Source organism: Adiantum capillus-veneris, chromosome 11 (genome assembly GCF_014529385.1).
Source record: "Adiantum capillus-veneris isolate H3 chromosome 11, ASM1452938v2, whole genome shotgun sequence".
Classification (NCBI taxonomy): Eukaryota; Viridiplantae; Streptophyta; class Polypodiopsida; order Polypodiales; family Pteridaceae; genus Adiantum; species Adiantum capillus-veneris.
In genome coordinates this window covers 6,272,738-6,297,720 of record NC_140941.1, presented here as the reverse complement: position 1 = coordinate 6,297,720, position 24,983 = coordinate 6,272,738, and the positions used below count along the sequence as shown (strand labels likewise).

Below are 24,983 nucleotides of genomic sequence, written 5' to 3'. Positions count from 1 at the left end.
TGACAACCCAAGAGGAAGAGATCGCGTCACTCAAGAAAGAACTCGCCGAAGCCCGATCAAGTAACACACTGGAAGAGGGCGAACTGCAACCCTCAGTAATTGAAGAAATCAACACGATCAAGGAACAAGTACGGGCCATCAAAGAGGGAGAAGAACAGCACAAAGAAATGACGACTTCTTGGGTGGATGTTCTTACCAAAACCCAACAGAAGGCGGACGAAGCCGAGAAATGGATCAAGGTGGCCAAGAAAGGGAAAGACAAGGAGATAACGCCCACATCCACACCCAACAACATCATTAACCAGACACTAGAGGAGGAGCAGGGGAGAAGAGTGCGCGCTTTACATGTGAGAATTTGCGGTCATAAAGACAAAGGCAATGTGGACGAAGAGGTAAAAGAACTCACAGCCCTGATGGGGATTCATGAGCCGACACACACAAGGGCATGGAGAGTGGGCAACATAAAGAAAAATGGAGGCAGTGGAGAAACCTCAAAAGAAAGAGCACTCATCCTCCGTTTTCCCTCTATGGAAGCAAAGAAGTCTTTCTTGAAGAAAAGACCAACTCTTAAGGAGACTGGCATCTTTCTCGGGGACGATCTCACCCTCTCGCAGATCGCTCATATGCAGGAAGTAATGCCGGAGATTAGAGCGGCAAGGGGGAAAGGCAAGATTGCTTTCTACCGAGACAGAAAAGTAGTAATACTGGAGCGACGCTCCACATGACGGTGCGAGACTTATGGGACCACACTCAAAGTAGCTGCCTGGAATTGCAATGGATCTATGAGTCTTGATGTGGGTGCTTTTGAGGATAGCTTTACTGGAAGAGACATCATTTTCTACTCTGAGACACACCAGGCCCCGGGGCAATCCATGCCTCACATCACTGGATATAGGTGGGAGACAGCCTACAGACAGGAGACACGCTCAGAGCATAGAGGGCAGGGCTCGGGAGGAGTGGCAGTGTTATTTAGAGAGGATCTGCAGCCACTGATACATATAGCCCACAGGGACGAGCAGGCCAGGTACATGTGGGTGAGACTGAAAGCAAAGACAGGCAGATACCTCTATCTAGCTATTTGTTACTTTCCCCCGAGCACATCAGTTTATGCACCACCTAAGGGACAATCCCCTTTCTCTATTTTAGATGAAGACATATGGGAGTTCTCTAGAGACGGTGACATTATCATCCTCGGGGACTTCAATTCTAGGATTTGCCCATCACCAGGCAGTGTTTTATGATACTTCAGAGGAGATGCTAAGAGAGATAGATGTGGCAGACACAGGCCTTTCCAGACTATTACACGATAAGGAATATACTGAGTATGGGCGACACCTGATAGACATGGGCACTGCACATGGATTGGCCATCTTGAACGGCCTACAGAGATTTCCTGCTGCGGGAAGTTTTACATGCTTCCCACACAGACATGGAGCCAACACGGTGGACTATGTCATGGCACAACCGAATCTCATCTCTACTATCCAGGATCACACAGTTGGGCCTAGACCAGCCGGGGTGGCAGTGGATCATGCTCTGGTGTCGATGACCATCTCTTTCCAATTCAGTGTAGCACACAGGCCACGAGTAGCAGCCCCTACTCGCTACACATTCACAAGGGAGACGGATTTTGTATACATGGACGGAATCTACAGACGCCTATGCACTGAGGACCCGGGGCGACCTCTGGAGGAGCTAACTACTATACTGACACAGACATTACATGAGGCAGCAGCAGAAGCATACCCACACACCCAACCTGAGCAAAGCCGCCGATCTGGGAGCATGCCTCAGAACAGCTAGTACGATGAGGAGTGCCGCCAGACTAGAGCCAGACTTCAAAGGGAGGTGCTGTTGGGGGACGACAGTCACAGATGGACTTTCGACGCATGGTGCGGCGGAAGAAGAGGGCTTTTTTGGCCCGACTCGAGCAGGATCTATATCAGCTATTCATGAGTCAAGACTCGCGTGAGGCGTGGCGGCTCTTTCATGAGCAATCCCCCCCCCCCCCGGGCTATTTCCTCCATAGAGACCCGGGGTCAGTACGCATCATCTTTGTACACAGCACCTGAACAGCCGCCCCTCCCCAAGCCCCCCGACCCATGCCCACATACATGCGTCTTTTTCACCATTGAGATGGTGAAGAAAGCTATTGACAGGATGAAGACTGGGAGAGCATATGATCATGAGGGCCTAGTAGCTGAGCATTTCATACATGCCAAAGACCTACTAGCAAAGCTTCTAGCAGTTATGTTTAACCGTGCCATGTGTGAGGGCCTACCGGACACCTAGAGCCTATCTACGATAGTACCTATCTTCAAATCAGGAGACCCCATGGAGCCTGGGAATTATCGCACTATTATGATCGGGCACACACTGGCACGTTTGTATGCATCCATTCTTGAGCAACAGCTGAGTAGATGGGCAGAGAGGGAAGGAATGCGTGCAACTGGGCAGGCAGGATTCAGGAGAGGCTTCTCTACTCTTGACCATATCCTAACACTCAGGGCCATCATCGAGGAAGGCAGATCTCATGGGAGACGGATCTATTGTAGCTTTGTGGACTTCCGCAAAGCTTTCGACACGGTACCCAGAGCTAGACTGATGCGCAGATTACAGGAAATGGAAGTACCCACAGAGCTCATTTGGGGGATCATGGCATTATACAGATCAATAGTAGGGCATGTACGCACCCCGGAGGGACTCTCAATACCGGCTCACTCCACTATTGGGGTGAAGCAGGGTTGCCCACTCTCTCCTACTCTTTTCGGTATGTATGTGGATGAGGTTTCTGACTACATTGACAAGGACGGGGATAAAGGTGCACAGTTGGCAGGGACATGATTCCACTTTTGTTATATGCGAACAATATTGTGTTGATCTCCGAATCCCCAGAGGGAATGCAACGCCAACTGGATGCTCTGCATACGTTTGCCCACGAAAGTGGTTTGTCTGTCAACCTTGGTAAAACCAAGGTTATGGTGTTTAATACCACCCCACAATGGATCAGGAGATCAGCACCTACATTCACATACGGCCAGGAGATTGTGGAGTACACAGACGCTTACACTTACTTTGGAGTGGTTTTTACTGGACCCACATTCTCACTCAGAAGAGCAGCAGAGACCAAACTGACTAGAGCCCACGCAGCATTGGGTAGATTGGAGAGGATGTGTTCGCAGGTTCAGTTTCAGGAACCCCGGATGAAGCTCTGGCTCTTTGACACCTTGGTGGCCTCAGCATTGCTCTATGGGGCTGAGATATGGGGACCTTCATTGGATCACCACGGGAGGACGGGTCGCACAGACGGATGGGGGAACATGGAGAAGCCTCTCGTCTCTATGATCTCGCGGCTCATTAGAGCCAAGGCATCAGTACCACGGGCCATTATTCGTGCAGAGCTGGCGGCCCCCCCACTAGTGGTAGAGGCGCTCACCAGATCAGTCTCCTTCACAAACCGCACATGGGAACTTCCCAGAGACAGATATGCTCGCATGGCACTTGAGTCCTCCCGACAGTTAGCCATACAAGGAGATACAACATGCTGGTATGGGGAGATGACATCATGGTTTCAGGCGCATGGATTCAGCATAGACAGGCTGCCACCATTCCAGTATGCATTGGATGCACCATCTCTCATTCTTACACAGTCAGAGATCACCAAGCTCATTCGCCAAGACCTAACCCAGCTAGACACCAGGAGGACATGGATACAACCAGCACAAGAACTGGGCACGAAGATGGCTTTCTACAGAGACCACCTTCTCCAGCTTACGGAAGATGGTTTTGTGATGAGACCCAGATACATGGATACCCACCTGTCTCATGGGATACGGTGTGCTATTGGCCAGTTACGCACATCGTCTCACCAGCTGCGGATTGAAACCGGGAGATATAGCGGAGTACCAGCAGAGGCTAGGACATGCCCCTTGTGTGACATGGAACCTGAGACAGAGCTGCATTATACATGCCGCTGCCCCGTCTACTACGAGATACGAGGCCGCTTCCATTGCTTGTTCAGAGAGGGTTTTGGACCACTCTCAAGAGTAATGGGATACGAAGATCAAAGATGCCTGGGTCTGTTCTTGCTCGAGCTGCGCAGACACAGAGAGAGCCTGATGAATGGCGAGGCTAACCAGTCTCAAAGACGGATTACAAACTTCTTCAGAGCAGACACAGGACAGCCGCAAGAGCCACTCCCACAGCAAAGCTCCCCCCCCCCCCCGTCCCCCCGTCTCACACAAGAGGCACATTGATTAACCGAGCGATTGAACTGGGGAAATCCAGGCGCCCACGATTGCGCAGGACTACACAACATCGACGGAGGCTTCGTCAAAAGATTCAGAGCACGCTAGCCAGGCATGCACAACGCCCGGTCAGACTACTAACCATGGAGGAAATTGATGAGATCCGCCAACGACCGATGCTAGATCTTTTGTGATTCAGCTATCCCAACTAGCCGCCCATTCTTGCTTAGTTTTTCGGATTAGCTCACATCAACCCATCTAGAATCCCATAATATATATCTTTGTTTTGTACTGTTGATTAGGTTATTTTGTTACTCTGACTTTGTATCAGATCCACCACCTTGTAACTTTCTAGTCTCATAGGTCACTATGGCCTTTTGAAGACGTTAATATAACATTTCATTTCATTTCTCTCTCTCATTCCACCGTTGGAGTAAAGCAGGGATGCCCACTGTCCCCTACTTTATTTGGTATGTATATAGATGAGGTATCAGATTACATTGATAGAGAGGGTGACAGAGGTGCTCAACTTGCAGGGTCATGGATCCCTCTGTTGTTGTATGCAGATGGTATTGTATTGATAGCAGAATCACCAGATGGAATGCAGAGGCAGTAGATGCATTACATAAATTCGCGGAGGACAGCGGACTGTCGGTAAATTTGGGTAAAACCAAAGTTATGGTGTTTAACACCACACCGCAATGGGTTAGGAGATCGGCACCTACATTTCAATATGGCCAGGATACAGTGGAGTACACAGATGTATACATGCACCTTGGTGTGGTATTTACAGGACCGAAGTTTACTCTTAAGAAAGCAGCGGATGCTAGATTGTCTAGAACCTCTGCAGCCTTGGGAGGGTTGGAGAGGATGTGTTCACAAGTGCAGTTTCAGGAACCACGAACAAGACTTTGGCTCTTTGATACTGTGGTGGCTTCGGCTATGCTTTATGGGGTCCAGATTTGGGGACCATCTGTGGATCAGGATAATTGGAAGTCAATGGAGAGACCTTTGGTATCTATGATTTCCCGAATGATTAGAGCCAAGGCATTCGTACCACACGCGATTACCCGAGTGGAACTAGCTGCCCCTCCGATAGAAATTGAAGCTCTTACCAGATCGGTGTCCTTTATACACGGTTTATGGGATACAAATAATTGCCGATATACTAGATTGGCCCTCGAATCCTCTCAACAATTAGCAATGAAAGGAGATACATCATGCTGGTATGCGCAACTGTCCCCGTGGTTTCAGAGACATGGGTTCAGTATGGAAAGATTACCCCCCTTCCAATACTCTCTTGAGGCTCCATCACTGGCAATCACACGAACGGAGATTAATAAAATCATCCGCCAGGATCTTATACAGTTGGACACTAAGAGGACATGGGTAGACCCTACACGAGAATTGGGCAAGAAGATAGACGACTACAAAGAAAACTTCCTACAGCTATCTGAAGATGGTTTTGTGATTCGCCCGAGCTACATGGATACCCACCTATCTCATGGTTTGAGATGTGCTATTGGTCAGATTCGTACATCCTCACACCAGCTGGAAATTGAATTTGGCACATTTAGGAAAATCCCACCTGAGAGCAGAATTTGCAAGTTATGCGGAATGGAGCCGGAGACAGAATTACACTACATATGCCATTGCACCGTATACTATGAGATACGTGGGCGTTTCCATTGCCTATTTAAAGAAGGCTTTGGACCTCTAGATAGAGTCATGCAATACCAAGATCAAAGGTGCTTAGGACAGTACCTACTGGAACTACATCGGCACAAGGATAATCTAATGAGAAGACAAAGAGCACTACAGCCTCAGAGGCAGATCACAGATTTCTTTGGATCGAGAGAAGCAGGAATGGAAGGAGAAGCAAGAGGCCAGCTGCGAGCACAAAGGAGTACCCTCATTGACAGGGCGATTGAGCTTAGGAAATCGAGACGACCACGACCGAGATGCAGAAGCACACTTCATCGGAGGAGACTACAACAAAGGATTAGAAGCATTCTAGCCAAACACCCAGAATGCTCCTAAGAAGTTTATCTAATACTTTGTATTTAGTTTTTCGCATTTATTTTCACACTTTCACACTTTTCAGACATTGTAACAGATTCACCACTTTTGTATCAGTTTGGTCTCATAGGTCACTCTAGCCTTTTGAAGACGTTAATATAACATTTCATTTCATTTCATCTCTCTCTCTCTCTCTCTCAGGGAGAGAGAGAGAGATGAAATGAAAGTGAGAGCATGGTACTCACAGGTCAGAGCATGGTTTGAGGGACACGGTCTTGACATGGAGAGCCTACCACCATTCCAGTACGACCCCCACTCACCATATGTTCACCTCTCTCGCAGTGAGAGGAACTTGGTACTGAGACAGGATCTGTGGCAGCTATACACTAGGAGAGTCTGGGAGTCACCTGGCTTGGGGACGAGGATGTCAGATTACAGAGACCAGTTTCTCACCATATTGTCCGGGGGGTTCATACAGAGACCACGCTACATGGACACATATATGCCACATAGCTCACGGGTGGCGATTGGTCAGCTGAGAGTGGCTTCACACAGGTTAGAGATTGAGATCGGGAGACATACTGGTGTTCCCAGGGAGGAGCGCGTCTGCAGAGCCTGCACAGAGGAGGTGGAGAGTGAGGAGCACTTTGTATGTAGATGCAGAGCATACACTGAGATCAGAGGCAGGTATGAGGCCCTATTCAGAGGACAGCCCACTCTCCGAGAGATCATGGACTCTCGAGATCAGAGACAGCTCGGACGGTTCTTACTAGAGATACAGAGCCATCGGGACACACTACTACAGCCACACACAGCTACACAGACAGAGGGGAGACAGTCGCAGCTCACAGACTTCTTTCAGAGGATTACCGCCCCTCCCCCACCAGACACTCAGAGGGGAGTGACACTCCCACAGGCGGAGGTGAGCCGAGCTAGACGACGACCACGAGTCACAGGCTACAGGGGCGCGAGCTCCCACCACCGACAGATCGAGGAGATCCGAGCCCGGGAGCGCCGTGCCACTGAGGAGCGAGTGGCCCGGATGAGGGCCGACCCGACAGCTTTCATCCGGGCAGCCTTGGCACCAGACCCGCCCATGTACCACATCTTACATCCCCCCATTAGTACAAGATGGAGCTAGATAGCTTGATGCATTCTCATGATTGTACTACCTTGAGCATATAGACATGCATATACCCCTAGAGATAGAGCTCCATCCCTCCTCAGATACCCCACTACCTACACTCAGTTCAGTTTTGTATCAGTTTTTGTTTCATTTGTCTTTCCGATAGACGGATGACATACACACCATGTACATTTGATTTGTCTCATAGGCCGATTTCGGCCTGACATAGACGTTAAAAATCTTTCTTTCTTTCTTTCTTTCTTTCTTTCTCTCTCTCTCTCTCTCTCTCTCTCTCTCTCTCTCTCTCTCTCTCTCTCTCTCTCTCTCTCTCTCTCTCTCTCTCTCTCTCTCTCTCTCTCTCTCTCTCTCTCTCTATTTGCGCAGGCTGCAGTTGTGAAACGAATTCATAACCGTTCTCAGCGCTGGGCAATCTGCCTTGTTGGCAGGTTTTTAGTATTTTATCACAATCTAGTAAACTCTATCTCTGCCAAGTTAAACCCCTCCATAGTCAGCGAAGCCACAATGCAGGAATGGGCTCAGATTTCGGTACAGTTTAAGGAGGCAAACTCCCGTCTGTTCACGTCGTTCCATAAGGACCTTATTCCTGGCTTGATGCTCATCTCTGGGGTATCTCTCCCTTTAAGCATGTCCCAGGAAGAGGGCATAGAACTCCTCTTGAAGGTCCCCTTCTCCCAGGAAGTGATAGCGCATTATGCCGCGCAAATAGTCTCCCAGGTGCAACCTTTGATTGACATGTATAAAGCCATGGTTGAGCTCTTGCCTTCGACTCCAGAAGTAGTTTTTGTTGAGCAAGACATGCCGCTGAATCCAGAAACAGAAATAACTGTTTCGCAGGAGGAGGCGGATAAAATCCAAGCCGTTCATAATAAAGCCAGGGACGCTGTCCAGATTTTCGTTAAGTTCCATAGGCTTAGAAGCCGGATTCGTAAAGGGACTGCCTTTAAACTTAAACGTAGACGTCGTGGTTAAAAAACCGTCTCACGGGCAGAGCGGACACCCTGGGGAGGGTAAAAACCACAGCTGACGACTGAATCCGAATATTACGGATTACATATATCAAGTAATTACTTTCTTTTAAGGAAGGGATGGTTAAATTATTCGGTAACCAACCGATGTTAGGGAATAAAGGCCTAAGTGCCTTGTACTTATAACTTATAAGTTAAAAAGACTTATAAGTGAGGGGGCCCAAGTGTGAATGGCCCCCTAGTCACTTACTCATATACTCAAAGGTGAAGCCCAAATAATACATAGCGTGGCTTTTTCCCAAAATCCAACGAGCCCTCTCTCTCTCTCTCACGTTCTTCTCTGCGTGTGCTCTTTCTGCGCCAATCTCCTCTCCTCCTTCACTCTCATTGCATAGGACAGCAAGTGGGCTCTCTCTCTTGCTCCCCCACACATGGTATCAGAGCTTTAGGGTTTCCAAGAGAGCCATCTTCGCAACACAGATCAGAATTCTGTTTTTGCTCGCTGCGGGAAGGATACTCAACCGTTTTCGATCAACTCTGTCGCGAAGGGATCCTCTCACCGTGTAGAATCGACCTCGGGTGACAGTTTCCCCAAAATTAGGGTTTCAAAAACTGGCGAACAGCAGCCTATTTCTGCTGAAATTGACCAATTTCGGGGTCAATTTGATGTAATTTCATTAGGGCAAGTCTCACAGGTCAATCTTACAGGTGTTTCCACCAACGAGGTTCTGAAAATTCAGCAAAACAGGTGTTTACAGGTCTGAATTTTGCCCTAAAACAGGGAATTTCAGCAAGCAAATGATGTATACACCTTGTGGAAACCTTTGGTAAGGGTTTGGCAGTGAATGTACGCTGTTTTGGGGTGATTTCGCGTGAAATTTGCTCGTTGTTTTTCTGTAACAGCAAGCTGTTTTTTGCCCGATTGCGCACATTTGGGCGTGTTTAGGTCGGCAAAACAGGGTTTCAGTGTTTGCAATCACTCAGAATGGCTTCTAGCAGTGAAAGTGGCAATTTGTTGCACATTCGCAAGCTTGAAGGTGCCCATAACTTTGCTATATGGAAGAAGCAATGTTATAATGTGATGTTGCAGAAGAAACAGGCGAAACCTATTAAGTTACAGGGTGTGAAACCGGTCGATATGGAGGTTGAAGAATGGGAAGAAGTGGACGAGTTGGCTCGCTCCACGATCATGCTTTCGGTGTCTGACAATTTACTCTTCAATGTAAAGAATGAGCAGACAGCATGGGGCATGTGGAAGCGTTTAGACGAGTTGTATGCACAGCAGAGTGCTGCCAGTAAAGTGTATTGGCTCAAGAAGCTTATGGATCTCCGCATGAAGGAGGGCACGCACATGTCGGTGCACCTCAACGAATTCAATTCTATTTTCAGCCAACTGACAGAGCTGAAATTCACGATTGATGAGGAGTTCAAAGCTACTTTTCTGCTATGCACATTGCCCGAGAGTTGGGATGTATTCCGGACAGCTCTTAGTAACTCAAGTGCGTCACTTAAGTATGCAGATGTAGAGAGTTCTCTCCTGATGGAAGAGATGAACAGGAAGAACACCACAGGTGGGTCTTCTAATGCATTGCACTTGAGAGGCAAGTCTCAACAGAGGGAGAAATCTGACAGTAAGGACAGGGCACGCAGCAAATCTCGTAGGAAAGATGTTGTGTGTCATCATTGTGGAAAGAAAGGGCATTATAAACGGGAATGCTATGAGTGGAAGAAAGAGAAGAACAAGGGTGCTGAAACTGATGCAAAGGACAAGGGAAATGCCAAGAAGAGCACTGTGTTGATTGAGGAAATCAATGTTGCTAGTAGTTGTGACAGTGACAGCAGCATTGATGTACTCAATGCCTCTTCTGTGGATGCACATACCCTTGCTATGGGTTCTGATGTGGACATGCATACTTGGATTCTTGATTCAGGTGCCTCCTTTCATGTAACACCTCATAGGGATTGGTTTACACAGTACTCAGGTGAGGTGCAGGGCACTGTTTATTTGGGAGATAACTATGCATGTGACATTGCAAGTATTGGCAGTGTCCAGTTTTCTTTTGCTGATGGTATGACTTTTGTTTTGCACAAAGTGCGTCATGTGCCACAACTCAAGAAAAGTTTGATTAGTACAGGGCAGCTAGATGATGCAGGCTATCACACCACTTTTGGTGATAGTAAGTGGAAAATTTGTAAAGGGGCCCGGATTGTAGCCAAGGGTTGTAAATCGGACACTTTGTATCCTTTGCATGTATCTAGTGTGCGTGACCATGTTGTCGCCGTAACCGAGCAGCCAAGTGTTTCTTTGTGGCATGGCCGGTTGGGACACATGAGTAAAAGAGGAATGGAAACTCTGTCTCGTTGTGGTTATTTGCCGTGTTTGAGGTATGCTGATTTTTCTCATTGTGAGCACTGTATTTATGGTAAGCACAGTCAAACACCGCACAAAAGGTCACTTTCTTTGAAGTCTGACAGGTTAGACTTAGTGCATTCCGATGTATGTGAAATGCCACAGTTGTCCTTAGGGGGAAAGAAATATTTTGTCTCGTTTATCGATGATGCTACACGTAAGGTGTGGGTGTATCCAATACGTGCTAAAAGCGATGTTTTGGATACTTTCAAGAAGTTTCTTGCGTTTGTTGAGAATCAAACTGACAAGAAGCTTAGGTCTTTGCGCTCAGACAATGGGGGGGAGTATGTATCAAAAGCATTTATTGACTTTTGTGCTACTAAAGGTATTAAAAGAGAGCTCACGGCTCCTTTTAATCCCTCTCAGAATGGAGTTGCAGAGAGGTTGAACCGGACTATCCAAGAGAAAGTTCGGAGTATGCTGTCACATGCTGCATTACCTCATGGTTTTTGGGCAGAAGCTGTGCAAACAGCTATTCACTTGATTAATCGCTCACCTAGCAAGGCTTTGGGTGGAAAGGTGCCTGAGGAGGTGTGGTCTGGCAAGCCACCCTCATATGCACATTTAAGAGTGTTTGGTTGTGAGGCCTATGTTCACATCCGGAGTGAACTGCGCACCAAACTAGAACCAAAGTCTCATAAATGCATTTTCTTAGGATATGGTGAGGATGGTGAAATGGGGTATAGATTATGGGATCCCGCATTACGGAAAATCATACGCAGCAATGATGTCATCTTCAATGAGAATTGCATGCACAAACAGCCCACAAAGGTCGAGGAAGTGCGCCGGGTTGTTTTTCGTGAAGATGTTACATATGGACAGCCAAGAAGGCCCAATGTTCAGCAGCCTTTACATGCTGAAAATGGTGCTGAAAATCAGCCCCAACAAGTTGCCATTGATGCACCACAGGTAGGGGAACAGGTTGATGCTCCTAGACCGCCCGTTGTTGCGATACAACCGGCTGAACAGCCTGCTGTCTTTGATGGTTTACAGGCTGAAAATCCACCTGTTATGGATCATTGGGTGCGTAGGTCTACTCGGGTGACAAGGCCCCCCGATAGATATGAACCGTCTTTGGACTATGTCATGCTTACTGATTGTGGTGAGCCATCTTGCTATAAAGAGGCTATGCAACGGGAAGACAGTAAGAAATGGTTCAAAGCAATGGTTTCGGAAATGCAGTCTTTGGAGAAAAACCATACATGGGACTTGGTTGATTTGCCTAAAGGGCATAAGGCTCTGCCATGTAAATGGGTTTACAAGACCAAGGTCACATCTGATGCTTCTTCTAAGTACAAGGCACGTTTGGTTGCTAAAGGGTACAAGCAAAAGCATGGTGTTGATTTTGATGAGATTTTTTCTCCTGTTGTAAAGCTTGCCACATTAAGTCTTGTTCTAGGCCTGGTTGCTTCTGAAGATATGGAGTTAAAGCAAATGGATGTCAAAACAGCGTTTTTGCATGGCGATTTGCTTGAGATGATCTATATGATGCAGCCAGAAGGTTTTGTGTCAAAGGGGCAAGAGAAGAAAGTATGTAGACTCTTGAAGAGCTTGTATGGTTTGAAACAGTCTCCCCGTGCATGGTATCACAAGTTTGATACATTCATGAGGTCTCAAGGATAAAAAAGAAGTAATTCTGATCACTGTTTGTATATCAAAACGGCAAGTGATGGATCTCTTCTATTGCTGATTTTGTATGTTGATGACATGCTTATTGCGGGTAACAATATCACGGAGTTGGATGCACTACAGCAAAGCTTAAAGAATCGCTTTGACATGAAGGATCTTGGTAATGCTAATCATATTTTGGGCATGCGTATCTCTCGAGATAGGATCAACAGGCGTCTGTATCTATCTCAACGAGATTATGTCAATAAGATGCTACATCGTTTTCATATGGATGGGGGAAAGGCACTTGGTACTCCGCTGCCTCCATATGTAAAACTGACTGCACATGACTACCCAAACACAGATGATATGCGGGCTGAAATGGCCAAGGTTCCTTATGCATCAGCCGTTGGCAGTTTGATGTATGCTATGGTTGCTACACGTCCGGACATTGCATTTGCGGTGGGAGTAGTAAGCAGGTACATGAGCAATCCTGGCAAAAAGCATTGGGAAGCAGTGAAGTGTATCTTGAGATACTTGAAAGGCACTAAAGACTTGTGCATTTGTTTTGGGAAGAGTGAGACATCTGTGCATGGCTTTACAGATGCAGATTTTGCTGGACATCCAGATTGCAGGAAGTCTACCTCTGGATATGTGTTTACTTTCACAGGAGGTGCAGTTTCTTGGATTTCGAGACTGCAAAAATGTGTTGCTTTGTCTACCACTGAGGCCGAGTATGTGGCTGCCACTGAGGCATGCAAAGAAGCTTTGTGGCTCATGCGTTTGGTAGAAGAGCTTGGCATTAAGTCACCGGTTCCTGTGCTACACTGTGATAGTCAGAGTGCTATTATGCTTGCAAGGAATCCTGTTTTTCATGCCAAGACAAAGCACATAGAGGTGAAGTATCATTTTATCAGGAGTGTGCTTGATGACAAGAGCATTACACTTGTCAAGGTGCACACAGATGACAATCCTGCAGATCTTTTGACCAAGAGTCTTCCAGCAAAGCGGTTTGCATATTGCCGTCAGATGATGGGTGTTGGATGAGTAAGTGCATGATCAGCTGTTGTATCATAGTTAGCTGATTCTTTGATCTCCCAAGGTACATTGCCTTTAGGTGGGAGGTTGTTAGGGAATAAAGGCCTAAGTGCCTTGTACTTATAACTTATAAGTTAAAAAGACTTATAAGTGAGGGGGCCCAAGTGTGAATGGCCCCCTAGTCACTTACTTATATACTCAAAGGTGAAGCCCAAATAATACATAGCGTGGCTTTTTCCCAAAATCCAACGAGCCCTCTCTCTCTCTCTCACGTTCTTCTCTGCGTGCTCTTTCTGCGCCAATCTCCTCTCCTCCTTCACTCTCATTGCATAGGACAGCAAGTGGGCTCTCTCTCCTGCTCCCCCACAACCGAGAGATCATCAACGACAAAGATTGACTTTTTTGTCTTTTAATTGAGTTAATTTTCTTTAATTACGTAAACTCATTTTGAAATAACGCAAAAAACATTTCCAGGGTTGGGCTTTCCTTGACCCAACCCCCCCGCACCGATAGCTCAATTGGATAGAGTCCCTGGCTTCGAACCAGGTAGTTAGGGGTTCGAGTCCTCTTCAGTGCAACATCGTTTCATTTCGGGCTTCGATAAAGCTATATACCACTAACTCTCACTCTTATTGAGAAGAAAGCTTTCACAACTTGCAAGGTAAAGCATGTATCTTCCACCCGGTATTATGTTCGGTCCTCTTTCTTTCAGTTCTTGTTTTATTTAAAGTAAGCGGTTCCCTACGCTTTTTCCTATAGCCCACCTTTTCGATGTTTTAAATCCTATGCCAAGACTAGGGAGCGAGGGGCACAAAGTGTCAAGCAGGGTTGGGTTAACCTTTCTCGCCGATCCAATTTATACTGGGATCAAAGGAATGAGTTGAGAACGCCACTACGTTCCTGTACCCTTTGCTCTTAAAAAGTATCGCTGGTTTCCCTGCATAATCTGGGCGCATGGTCGAATACGTCCAGTCTAGCGTTGGTAATTCCGTAGAAATAAATGGATGCACGAAGTTCATTCTAACGCCGTAGACACCGAGAGTTTAATTGGTTGAGCCCTGAAGTGCCGAAGGGCAATCCCAACGCAAACCGTAGACATTGATAGTTCCTCATACACGCCTTGTTTCTAAATTACCATGTTATCGCCATGACGGGTTTCGTAACCTCGTCGTGTACTCGAAGCGACAGTGAATTGATCTCTAATCACAATCACCCAGTCCTCTTAATGGTGTCGCTAGGACAAACAAAACAAGCCAACCACGGGAAGGAAGGCAGAAAATTGAGTAAATAGAAGCAGAGGATCAATAATGTCTGGGTTATTGCACTGGCCCACTTTCCCTTCTTGCCTGCTTTCGATACTTTCTGCCTACAACCTCTAGTCTTTCTTGCTATCAAAGCAGTGCTTGATTGGTTGCGGGGAGGCTAACCTTTCTCAGTTCCACGAGGCCTACTTTGGCTGCCTTTGCAGGATATCGCCTATCTTTACTTTTTAGGGGTTACGGGGGCTATCTTTCTTTCTTGATCGTATCGGTTCCTTTTTTGCTTTGTACGTACCCTGCATTAGTCTTGATCCTAAGTGGCGAGGCAAGGAAAAGGTATTCTGTACAATGAAACAACGAGGGCCGCAGGCAACGGGCAGTTCATATCTATGGCAACGCCAATCTATCGGTTACACGAAAACGCGTCGCGCCTTCGCTTCGGCTGCCCCCTTCGTCCCTTAGAGAGCAGTAAGACTTTAGCCATCGCAAATCAGTCAGTACTAACGTGTTCATCCCTTCGGGCCTCACTTTATTCATGTATTCAAAGCGGCAGCTAAAAGTTCAAGTGCTTCGCCGTGTTGCACGTAAGTAGGGTCTAAGGTTGTATAACATAGGGACGAGGCTCTTGTCCTAAGCGTAGTAATGCGATTAGGCCATGCCAATACGATTTCAGCGGCTTCGCGCCTACGTATGCCCTGGTTACGTGTTATCGCTTCCCTTCAAAAAGGCTTGTATTTTCTCTAGGTTTCGAAGCAACACAAAAACAAGCCAACCTATGTAAGATTCAGCTTGCCAAGTTTAAGTTTAAGTTCCCTCCCTCCACTCTCTCTCTCTCTCTCTCTCTCTCTCTCTCTCTCTCTCTCAGTGCAGCCGTTTTTTGACCTAGTAGACAGCAGTCCACTCTTTTGATCATAACTTCTTCATCCGAACTCCGATTTGGGTGATCTATAGCCTCAATCGAAGAGCACAAAGTCCTCTACGCATTGATGTAAAGACATAAATTTTCAGAGTTATGGAAGGCGTTTCTGTAGCAGCATTTCCGAAGTGAACAGGTTCAACAAAATTGATTCTCATCTCCTATTTTACATACAATGTCTTCCGGCACTCGTAAGGGTTCTTCTTCTTCAACAAGGTCCACAACCATTGTGGAAAATGATCCAAAATCTCTTAAGTGTGGAGATAGCAACACAACCACCCAACCAACGACATCGGAAACCATGATCATGGCGTACTTGGTATCATTGCAAGAGACCGTAAACAAACAAGGTGAAGACTTACGAGCACTTGCAATGGAGAATGGCACACTAAGGGTACTTGTGGTTGAGAATGAGAATCTCAAGAGGACACTTGAGATGCAAACAACACGTTTGATGCAACTTGAAGAGGAAGTCAAGGAATGTAAACGCTCTCTTGTGGACTTGAATGCTTTGAAGGAGCGGATGAGCAAAGTAGAGCATGACCATGTATTGAAAGAGGAGAAATTTGACACTATGAGCCGAGATGTATGCGACATGAAAAATGTATGCACAAACAAGTCTTGGGCCGATGTATGTGGTAGCAATGTGGTTTCTAATTCCTCACTCATGCAAGCTATGGTTCAAACAAAGAATGTTGAGAATGTGGATGTGGAGGAGTTGAAGGAACGGGAGCGACGTTCCAAGAACATTGTTATTCGTGGAATTCCCGAAGAGAAGTTAGAGACACCTCCTTCTCTTGCCATTGTTATTGAAGATTTCTTCAAAACCCACTTTGGCATGTCCGGAGTTATGGTCTATGGAGCACATAGAGTGGAGAAGCAAGGAGCTCCTCGCTCGGGAGAACGGCCAATTGTATGCACCATGCCGGATGAGACCAAGCGAAAGATTATCCTTGATAATAGTTGGATCTATTTGAGGGATACAAAATGTTTTGTATGTGAAGATCGCACTATTAAGCAACAAAATATGCGTCACAAGGCATACGAGGAAAAGAATAATAAAAACAAGGAGATATCTCATAAAGAAAATGTGCCCAAGGAGGAGGCAACTCTCTCAAGCAAATAGGGATGCGTGACCTATGAGACCGAGTTACAATTGAAAATATGCTTTTGGAATTGTAATGGATACCCATGGAATGCGGGGGTTGGCATTGATGAACTAACAAGCAAAGCCGATGTTGTACTTCTTGTTGAAACTTGGGAGCATGATACACAAAGGATTAACGGCTTGGAGGATTACAATGTACATTCATTGATGTGGTCAAAGAATCTCAAGCAACGAAGAGGACAAGGAGGGTTAGCATGTATGGTTAAGAAAGGATTGGAATATTTTGTATCAATTGTGAAAGATGACAAGTACAAACGTTATGTATCGCTGAAAATTATGACACCAAAAAGAGCACCCATTTTTGTAGCCGGTTGCTACGTTCCTCATCATGATTCTCCCTTTTATGCTTGCATGGATAGAGATCAACCATTTTCTGATTTGGAAGAGGACATTGCTTATTTCAAAGGTGAAAGTGATGTTATTGTATTTGGGGATATGAATGCTCGCACAAAAACATTGCAACATGATACTCAACAATTTGATATGCCATACATTTCAAGGGAGTTGGAGGAAGTTCGCTTGTATGATCGTACTTCAATGGATGAGAAAGAGCCGGATCACTATGGAAAGTTACTTTTACACATGTGTAATAGCACGGGTACGCTCATTGCCAATGGTGTATCTTTGTGGAGTGGAACCAATGGATTTACATGTAGAAGACATAATGGGGATAGTGTGATTGACTATATGCTACTCTCTGAAGCCATCATGTATCGCATAAAGAGTTTTATGTTTGGTCAATGGACCCCGGAATCCGACCATCGCACCTTATGTATTGACCTTTCATGTGGAGAAGCAACTAAGCATGATAATCTCAGCCAAAGGAAAGAGAAGTTATCACTATGTATGGATTTCAAACGGGCACCAATGTATATTGAAATGGTTGAGAAAAAATTATGGATGACAAAGCTTCAATGTGATGCACCATTGGAAACTAAATGGGAAGCTTTCAAGAAAGCTATTTGTTCTTGTGCGGAAGAATGCTTTGCCATAAAGCATCTCCATGGTATCAACAAAGATAGATCACGCAAAAGGTGGTTTGATAAAGAATGTCAAGATGCTCAAAAGTCCTTGATAAAGCTTGATGCAACTATGGACAAAGACAACTATCAAAGTCATTTGCATACATACAAGGCATTGATTCAAAAGAAGAGAAGAAGATGGGAAGTAAAGCAACAAGAATTTCAAGTCCAAGAAAAGGCACATGCATGTGGAAGATTTTGGAGAAACTTGAGAGGCAAGCGGGTTGAGAATTTTGGTAACTTGAGTCTAGTGGATATGTACACACATTGTAGGCAATTATATGAGCAAGAAAATACTGAAAAAATGCCATTTTATGGTTCACTCCCATGTATGCCGTCTTTTTTTACTATTGAGGATGTATGCGGTGGGCTTGAAAAGTTGGCCACTCGCAAAGCGGGAGATCTTCAAGGTATCAAGCCGGAGATGATCAAATGGACGGAAGATTTTACCCATGAGTGGATGTGTGATATGTTCAACCTTGCACTTCAACATGGTATGCCTTATGATTGGAGTACTAATTGGGTTAAGCCTTTGCATAAAGGAGGGGATGTAAAGAATGTAAGCAACTACCGGACTATAATGATTGGGTCTCTTATGGCAAAGTTGTTTGGGTGCATAATGGAGATGAAATTGAGTGATTGGGCTGAAGAGAATGACAAGCGTGCAAAGGGACAAGCGGGTTTTCGTCGATGCCATAGCACCATTGATCATCTTGTCACTCTTCGTGTTCTCATGGAGGAGAGTCGGTTGAAAGGCAAGCGATTGTATTGTTGTTTTGTGGACTTTAAGAAAGCCTTTGATATGATGCCACGTAACAATTTGTGGAGAAGGATGGAAGAACTCCAAGTGCCAAGTGAGTTTATGCTTGCGGTTTCTCGAATCTATGAGAAGGTGATTTGTCAATTGCGCATGGGAAGAGAAATTTCAGAAATTTTTGTAAGCACTATTGGGGTTAAACAAGGATGTCCATTGTCACCAACTCTCTTTGGTCTATGCATCGATCAATTGGAACAAATGGTACTTGACTTTATGCAAGAAGAAGGCATTGAAGAGGTCACTATTTGCAATGCGGTAATCATGCTTTTGTTGTATGCGGATGATGTAGTGCTTCTAGCGCACACTTTAGAAGATGCACAAAAGCTTATGGTTGTCCTTGAGAACTTTTGCTTGCATAGTGGGCTGATTGTAAATGAATCCAAAACAAAGGTTATGCTTGTGAAAACCAACCATAAGGAGAAGCCATGCATTGTGTACAACAACGAGACACTTGAAGTTGTTGAGAGCTTTAAGTACCTTGGCCTTGAGGTTCCATCCAATCACAAGTGGCATGAATATGCTATGCGTCGTTTGGAAGCGGGAAAGAGAGCATATTATGCATTTGAGAACATGTGTAATGTGGGAAACATCAAGTGTTGGGTTCTCAAGAAGTATCTTTTTGATGCATTGGTGACACCGGTTCTTCTTTATGGAGTTGAAGTGTGGGACGGGAGCATCTCAAAGTCTACTTGGAAAGAGTTTGAGAATGTCCAAAAGCGTTTTCTTACAAACTTTCTCCAAGTTAAGACACAAACACCATATATGCTCCTACTTCTTCAGTCGGGATCTCTTCCAATTGAGGTTATGGGCATGGAAAGGGTTGTGGAGTACATGATAAAGATGCGTCAAAACCCCTCACATCGACTTCCTACAATTGCACGGGAAGCAAGCAAAAAAGTTCAAAAGACGCATAAAAGCAAGATCTTGAGCACGGGATGGATGCAAGACATAAAGAAGTGGTTTGGGAGATGGGATGCATTACACTTGCTACATGATGCTTCAATTGACTCTCAAGTGAATGAAGCTTTTCTACAACGCCAATGTATTACGGCTTGGGAGAAATCCGGTGGGTCACGCTTCATACATTACACCACCTATATTGCCCCCAACTACAAAACCATGTTCTTCGCTGAGAGAGGAAACCGTACTCACACTTACATGCTTGAGCCTATTCCCTTGTCCGCGATACGCACTATCGCAGCAATTCGGCTTAGCTCCCATTTCCTTCGATGCGAGATAGGGCGTTGGGGCAATGGAGAAGAGTCAAATCGATTGTGCACATTATGCTCACTTCAAGTTCGAGAGTCTGAGTACCACACACTACTAGAGTGCTCAGCTTTTGATCACATCCGAACTTGCTTCTCTCACATTTTCAGCCATAACTTAGACCTACACACTTTCCTCTCCCAGCCAAAGTGTGGGCTCTCCATTGCGACTCTCATCACTACAATTTTGGAGCATCGAGAGTCACTCATCAGCCATACACATACTACATCACATGTAACTTTGGTCCCATAGGTCATATTTGACCTCCGAGGACGATAATAAAATCTATCTAAAATCTAAATCTCTCTCTCTCTCTCTCTCTCTCTCTCTCTCTCTCTCTCTCTCTCTCTCTCTCTCTCTCTCTCTCTCTCTCTCAGGCACCATGTCCACACCTCGCCTGTTGGTACAAGCCCTTTTGACACGTGGAGTGATGCAAGGAATAGAGCAATTGAGCCTGTTTTGCACAATACACACATTAACACACGACAAGCACGATGAGACTTGAGGGACTAGTAGTAGTCTCTCTAATAATGTTAATCCTGAAAACAAAACGTCTACAGATGCTATGGTCTTGGCATAACAGGAGTCAACGAAAGCCAACGCTGCCCCTACCCTGACTATTTAGAGAAAACCTGTAGACACAATCGTTTTATAGAATCTACAAAACCTCTGTTGGTCATGTCCACAAAGCGCAATATTTTAGCACCACAAATTACAATAAGGCTGAAAAAGAGTTTGCAAACATACTCGACAAACAGAGTCTCGACCACCAGTCAATAAAATGTCCAAGGTTGGGTGTAGTGTCAAGCAGTATACTCCGCTTAGATGTCCATGGTACGAGCGTATAACCTGAAAAAGGATTCAACAGATCTTTAAACTTCCAATGTCATTGAAGGTACAATGAATGAGAGAGAGAGAGAGAGAGAGAGAGAGAGAGAGAGAGAGAGACCCCAGGCATGCAAAATGAAGAAACAGCAAACCTTGTTGTATTCCAAATCCCAGCATTTTACTTGTTTATCATCACCAGCAGAAAACAAGTAAGGAAACTTTGAGCTGACTGCAAGACCTGCATTGAGAGGATGGTAAGAAGCTCATTTCTGAGGAGAGTGATGAAGATGATAGAGCACTGTCAGTGCTTATTGAGTAGCTCAAACATTCTGTAAGGTCTGGTGACAGGAATGTTCTTATCTTATATTTTCTGAAGACATGAATCTAGCAACATGTTAAACATGCAAACGGACCTCTAACTTGTTCAATATGCCCGGTTAAAGTCAGCTTTAACTGCCCTGATCCAAGATCCCAAATCTGGGAAACAAGCGTATTAAAATGTGAAACAACATCAAATGTTGCACTAACATAACAATGGATGCAGATGGCATACCTTTATGGTTCTATCAGCTGATCCAGTGCAAAACCACTCATTTCCAGGATCAAAAGCTACTGATCTGACCCATCCCAAATGGCCACTGATGACCTGAATATCACATAACAGTCTGGCAATTTTTTAAAAACCCAATTGGCAGCTGCTTGCAGCGTCTCTAAGGCATAAACAAGCAGCTCTTGATCTATGATTCTTCCCAACTGTCAGTCCAACCTTCTTGCCATTAAGTTTATCAAGAGCATTATGAAAAATCAAGTTGTCAAACTATCACCAGCCAACCACGTCTAACTTTATTCCAAATCTATTCAACAACTAACCAGCCAAGACTCTTCTGCATATCAAAAGCAACCATTCAAATCTCACCCGATAATTTTTCCACGGAGGATGCCATACAGGACGCGGCCACTTACTGGGAAGCCTTCTCATGATCGCAGCACTTGGTGTATACCTATGCAGTGAGGACAGAATGAAATTGGAATTTCTCTTTGTAGTCGAACTCTATTTAAGGTACTGCAAAGCTCAAATAAAAAACCTTTCAGGGGGCTTGTAATCAGTAAGAGTGGTCGTTGGTGGTGCTGCATTTGATTCCCCTCCCCCTTCCATTCTGCCAGCATTTTGTAACCCATGAACAATTTCCAACTTGAACTGAACAAGAAGCTACAGACAGAAGATTCAGTTGAGTCTTATCTAAATACAAACCTTCCTACTGGTTGAGAGGTAACAATTGCTAGAGCAGATTCTGCAACCTTGTTATCTGGCTGTGCACCGTCAGCTGTATTGAATTCCATGACATGAGTAACATTGAAACACTGCTCAAACTTACACACTGTAGCAAGTACCATTGACATAAACACAAAATATAAATGCTCTGAAAGTTTGTGGTTGTGTGAATATACCCAGCCACAGATACCGCACGTGTTCAAAATCTGTCCAACTATCCACATTTGAATTTTCAAATAAAGACAAACAAGAGAGATTACATAAAATCTAACTCACCACGTGCAGGTGAAGCCAGAGGAGGTGCGCTCTCAATGCTCGTGTTAGCTGCATTGGCTCCATCCCGTCCAAAAAACAATGCTGAATCTTTCACAGCTTTGTACTCATCATGAATCTGAAAGAGACAATTACTTGCTGATACAGACACAATAGCGACAATTTCCTTACCAAAATGATATCAGTAAAAGAATGAATTCTTACCTTGCAAGCTTTTCGAATCCGAATACTACTCAAGTCCCCATGGCAAACAACAAAAAGAGGATCAATAAGGTTGAAACCCTGGGTACCGCACATTTTTTTTATTTTCTTTGTGAGACCAATACTTAATGTATTGGTATCCTAGTGGCTTCAAAATATATATATTCACCACCTTTCTAGTGCAAGGACACTCGAAGGAGAAGAAAACATTAAAGGGAAAATAAGCAAAAGAAAAACACAAATGTATGAATGTGCACTCGACCATCTCATCTTTATATAAGATGTTTTGAAAGCCTTTTTATTTTTCCGAGATTGGGGAGACCTAATTGATATTTTGCCTAAAAAGAATGCACATGGTTCACATGTCCACTACTTGGTATTTCCCTTTACCACCATCGTAATAAATAGCTATATAGAGCTATTTTCCTCCAACATCTACTCTGTTAGGGATATGCGATCACCAGAAGGGGCATTCTCGGTTGATTCTCATGGCTATATGGCCATTGGTCCTGCATATGCATTTTACTCTATTTTGGTGATTTATTAGCTTTTTATGCTAATTTGGCATATTATGATGATGTGCAGCCATAAACTGGATCACCGCCATTCTCCAAAAGTTTAGCTCTCCTTTCGAGTGATCTCTCATCATTCCTTCATAGTATCAAAGCTAGAAGGCTGAGGGACACTTTGAGACAATACGACATGCTTTGGGAAGCTTCTATGACAGATTTCATCGCGGAACCTCGCCTCATTTTGCTGTGTCTTTACATCAACCCTCAATACGACATGCTTTGGGAAGCTTCTATGACAGATTTCATCGCGGAACCTCGCCTCTTTTTGCTGTGTCTTTACATCAACCCTCAATTTTGAGGCATTCTTTAGCGGAAACCCTTTTGTTTGTGCGAGATCTCACCTCTACTAGCAGCCCTCCTCAGACACGTTCGGAGGAGATTCGTCATGACATAATGCGTCAGATCTGCGCTTTTCTTTTGGCAGCTGCTTCGTGGCTAAGTTTTCTCAGCACTTTGGAGGCTCGGCATTGCAAGATCTCCTTCTCCATTGCTGAATGTTCAGGAAAGCAACCAGGTCTGACCTCCTCATCACAAGCCATTCCTCTCTGGTGGCGATTCATGCTCACACAACATATGCATCTGTGTTTTCACACCTTGTATCAGATTTGCATTCAGCCCTTAAATCCGTGCTCCTGGATGCAAAGTGACCCTTATATCTTGCAAGTTTTATCTGCATTTTTTCTTTGACTAGCTAGATCTGCCCCTCGTCCCAAGCGACACCCTTTGCACGCATTTTCCTCTGCAGTATTGCGCTCTCTCTCTCATTTGCATTTGTATCACTTCCATTAGCTAACCCATTATATCAGCCCTCACCCTATCACCCCTCGCCGCCTATTTTGTTTCAGCTTCAGTTTTTTCAGCTTTTTGTACTTTCTGTACTGAGACATTATATCAGATTCACCAATTGTAACTTTTTGATCTCATAGGTCATTTTGGCCTTTTGAAGAAGTTAATATAACATTTCATTTCTCTCTCTCTCTCTCTGTGGTCTCATAGGTCACTTTGGCCTTTTGAAGACATTAATATAACATTTCATTTCATTTCTCTCTCTCTCTCTCTCTCTCTCTCTCTCTCTCTCTCTCTCTCTGGACATCAGGGGAAAGACAGTCTCAGAGACAACTCACAGATTTCTTTACACCAGCCAGGGGAGAGCCAGAGGAGCAGTCATTATAACAGATCTCAGAGCCCACCCATACTAGAGGTAGGCTGCTTGACCGAGCCACTGAGCTAGGCAGATCCAGACGCCCACGACCTCGGGGGGTCTCCCACCACCGACGAAGGCTGCAACAATAGATACAGATCACTCTAGCTCGACATGCAAGACGCCAACCAGAGTATTGACCATGGAGGAGGTTGATGAGATTCGACAGTGAACGATGAGAGATTTCATTTGAACCCAACACCACCACCCCCGGTACCTTGTCTCAATCCCGAATCAGCTTCAAATTTATTTCCTTTCTCCTTAGTGTTTTTAGGGTTAGTTTAGTTTTAGTGTTAGTTCTTTGTAATTTCCGTACTCAGACATGATATCAGATTCACCAATTGTAACTTTTTGGTCTCATAGTTCATTTTGGCCTTTCGAAGACGTTAATGTAACATTCCATTTCATTTCTCTCTCTCTCTCTCTCTCTCTCTCTCTCTCTCTCTCTCTCTCTCTCTCTCTCTCTCTCTCTCTCTCTCTTTCTCTGCGCGTGGCTCCCTCCTGCGCGCTGCCCCACCCCTGCACGCTACCCCTGTGGGCTGCTCCCTCCTGCGCGCTGCGCCTCTCTCTCTCCTGCGCGCTGCCTCCCCTGCGCGCTGCTCCCTGCGCGTGGCTCCCTCCTGCGCGCTGACTCCTCTGCGCGCTGCCCCACCCCTGCACGCTACCCCTGTGGGCTGCTCCCTCCTGCGCGCTGCGCTGCTCCCTGCACGTCAAGTGAAAACACACACCCCATCCCCATCCCCTGCCCGCTGC

General features: G+C 45.3%; 1 protein-coding gene across 1 annotated transcript in view; it reads right to left on the bottom strand.

The window, feature by feature from the left end:
- PRL1 (pleiotropic regulatory locus 1) overlaps positions 1-24,983 on the bottom strand; it is a 90,718-nt gene that overhangs the window by 49,511 nt on the left and 16,224 nt on the right. The window contains exons 2-10 of the mRNA XM_086522797.1: positions 22,461-22,485; positions 22,260-22,374; positions 21,963-22,035; positions 21,796-21,867; positions 21,627-21,711; positions 21,264-21,356; positions 21,124-21,187; positions 20,863-20,948; positions 20,630-20,731 (exon numbers count right to left, since the gene is read on the bottom strand). Coding sequence (XP_086378923.1) covers positions 20,630-20,731; positions 20,863-20,948; positions 21,124-21,187; positions 21,264-21,356; positions 21,627-21,711; positions 21,796-21,867; positions 21,963-22,035; positions 22,260-22,374; positions 22,461-22,485 — 715 coding nt within the window. The remainder of the gene's footprint in view (positions 1-20,629; positions 20,732-20,862; positions 20,949-21,123; positions 21,188-21,263; positions 21,357-21,626; positions 21,712-21,795; positions 21,868-21,962; positions 22,036-22,259; positions 22,375-22,460; positions 22,486-24,983) is intronic.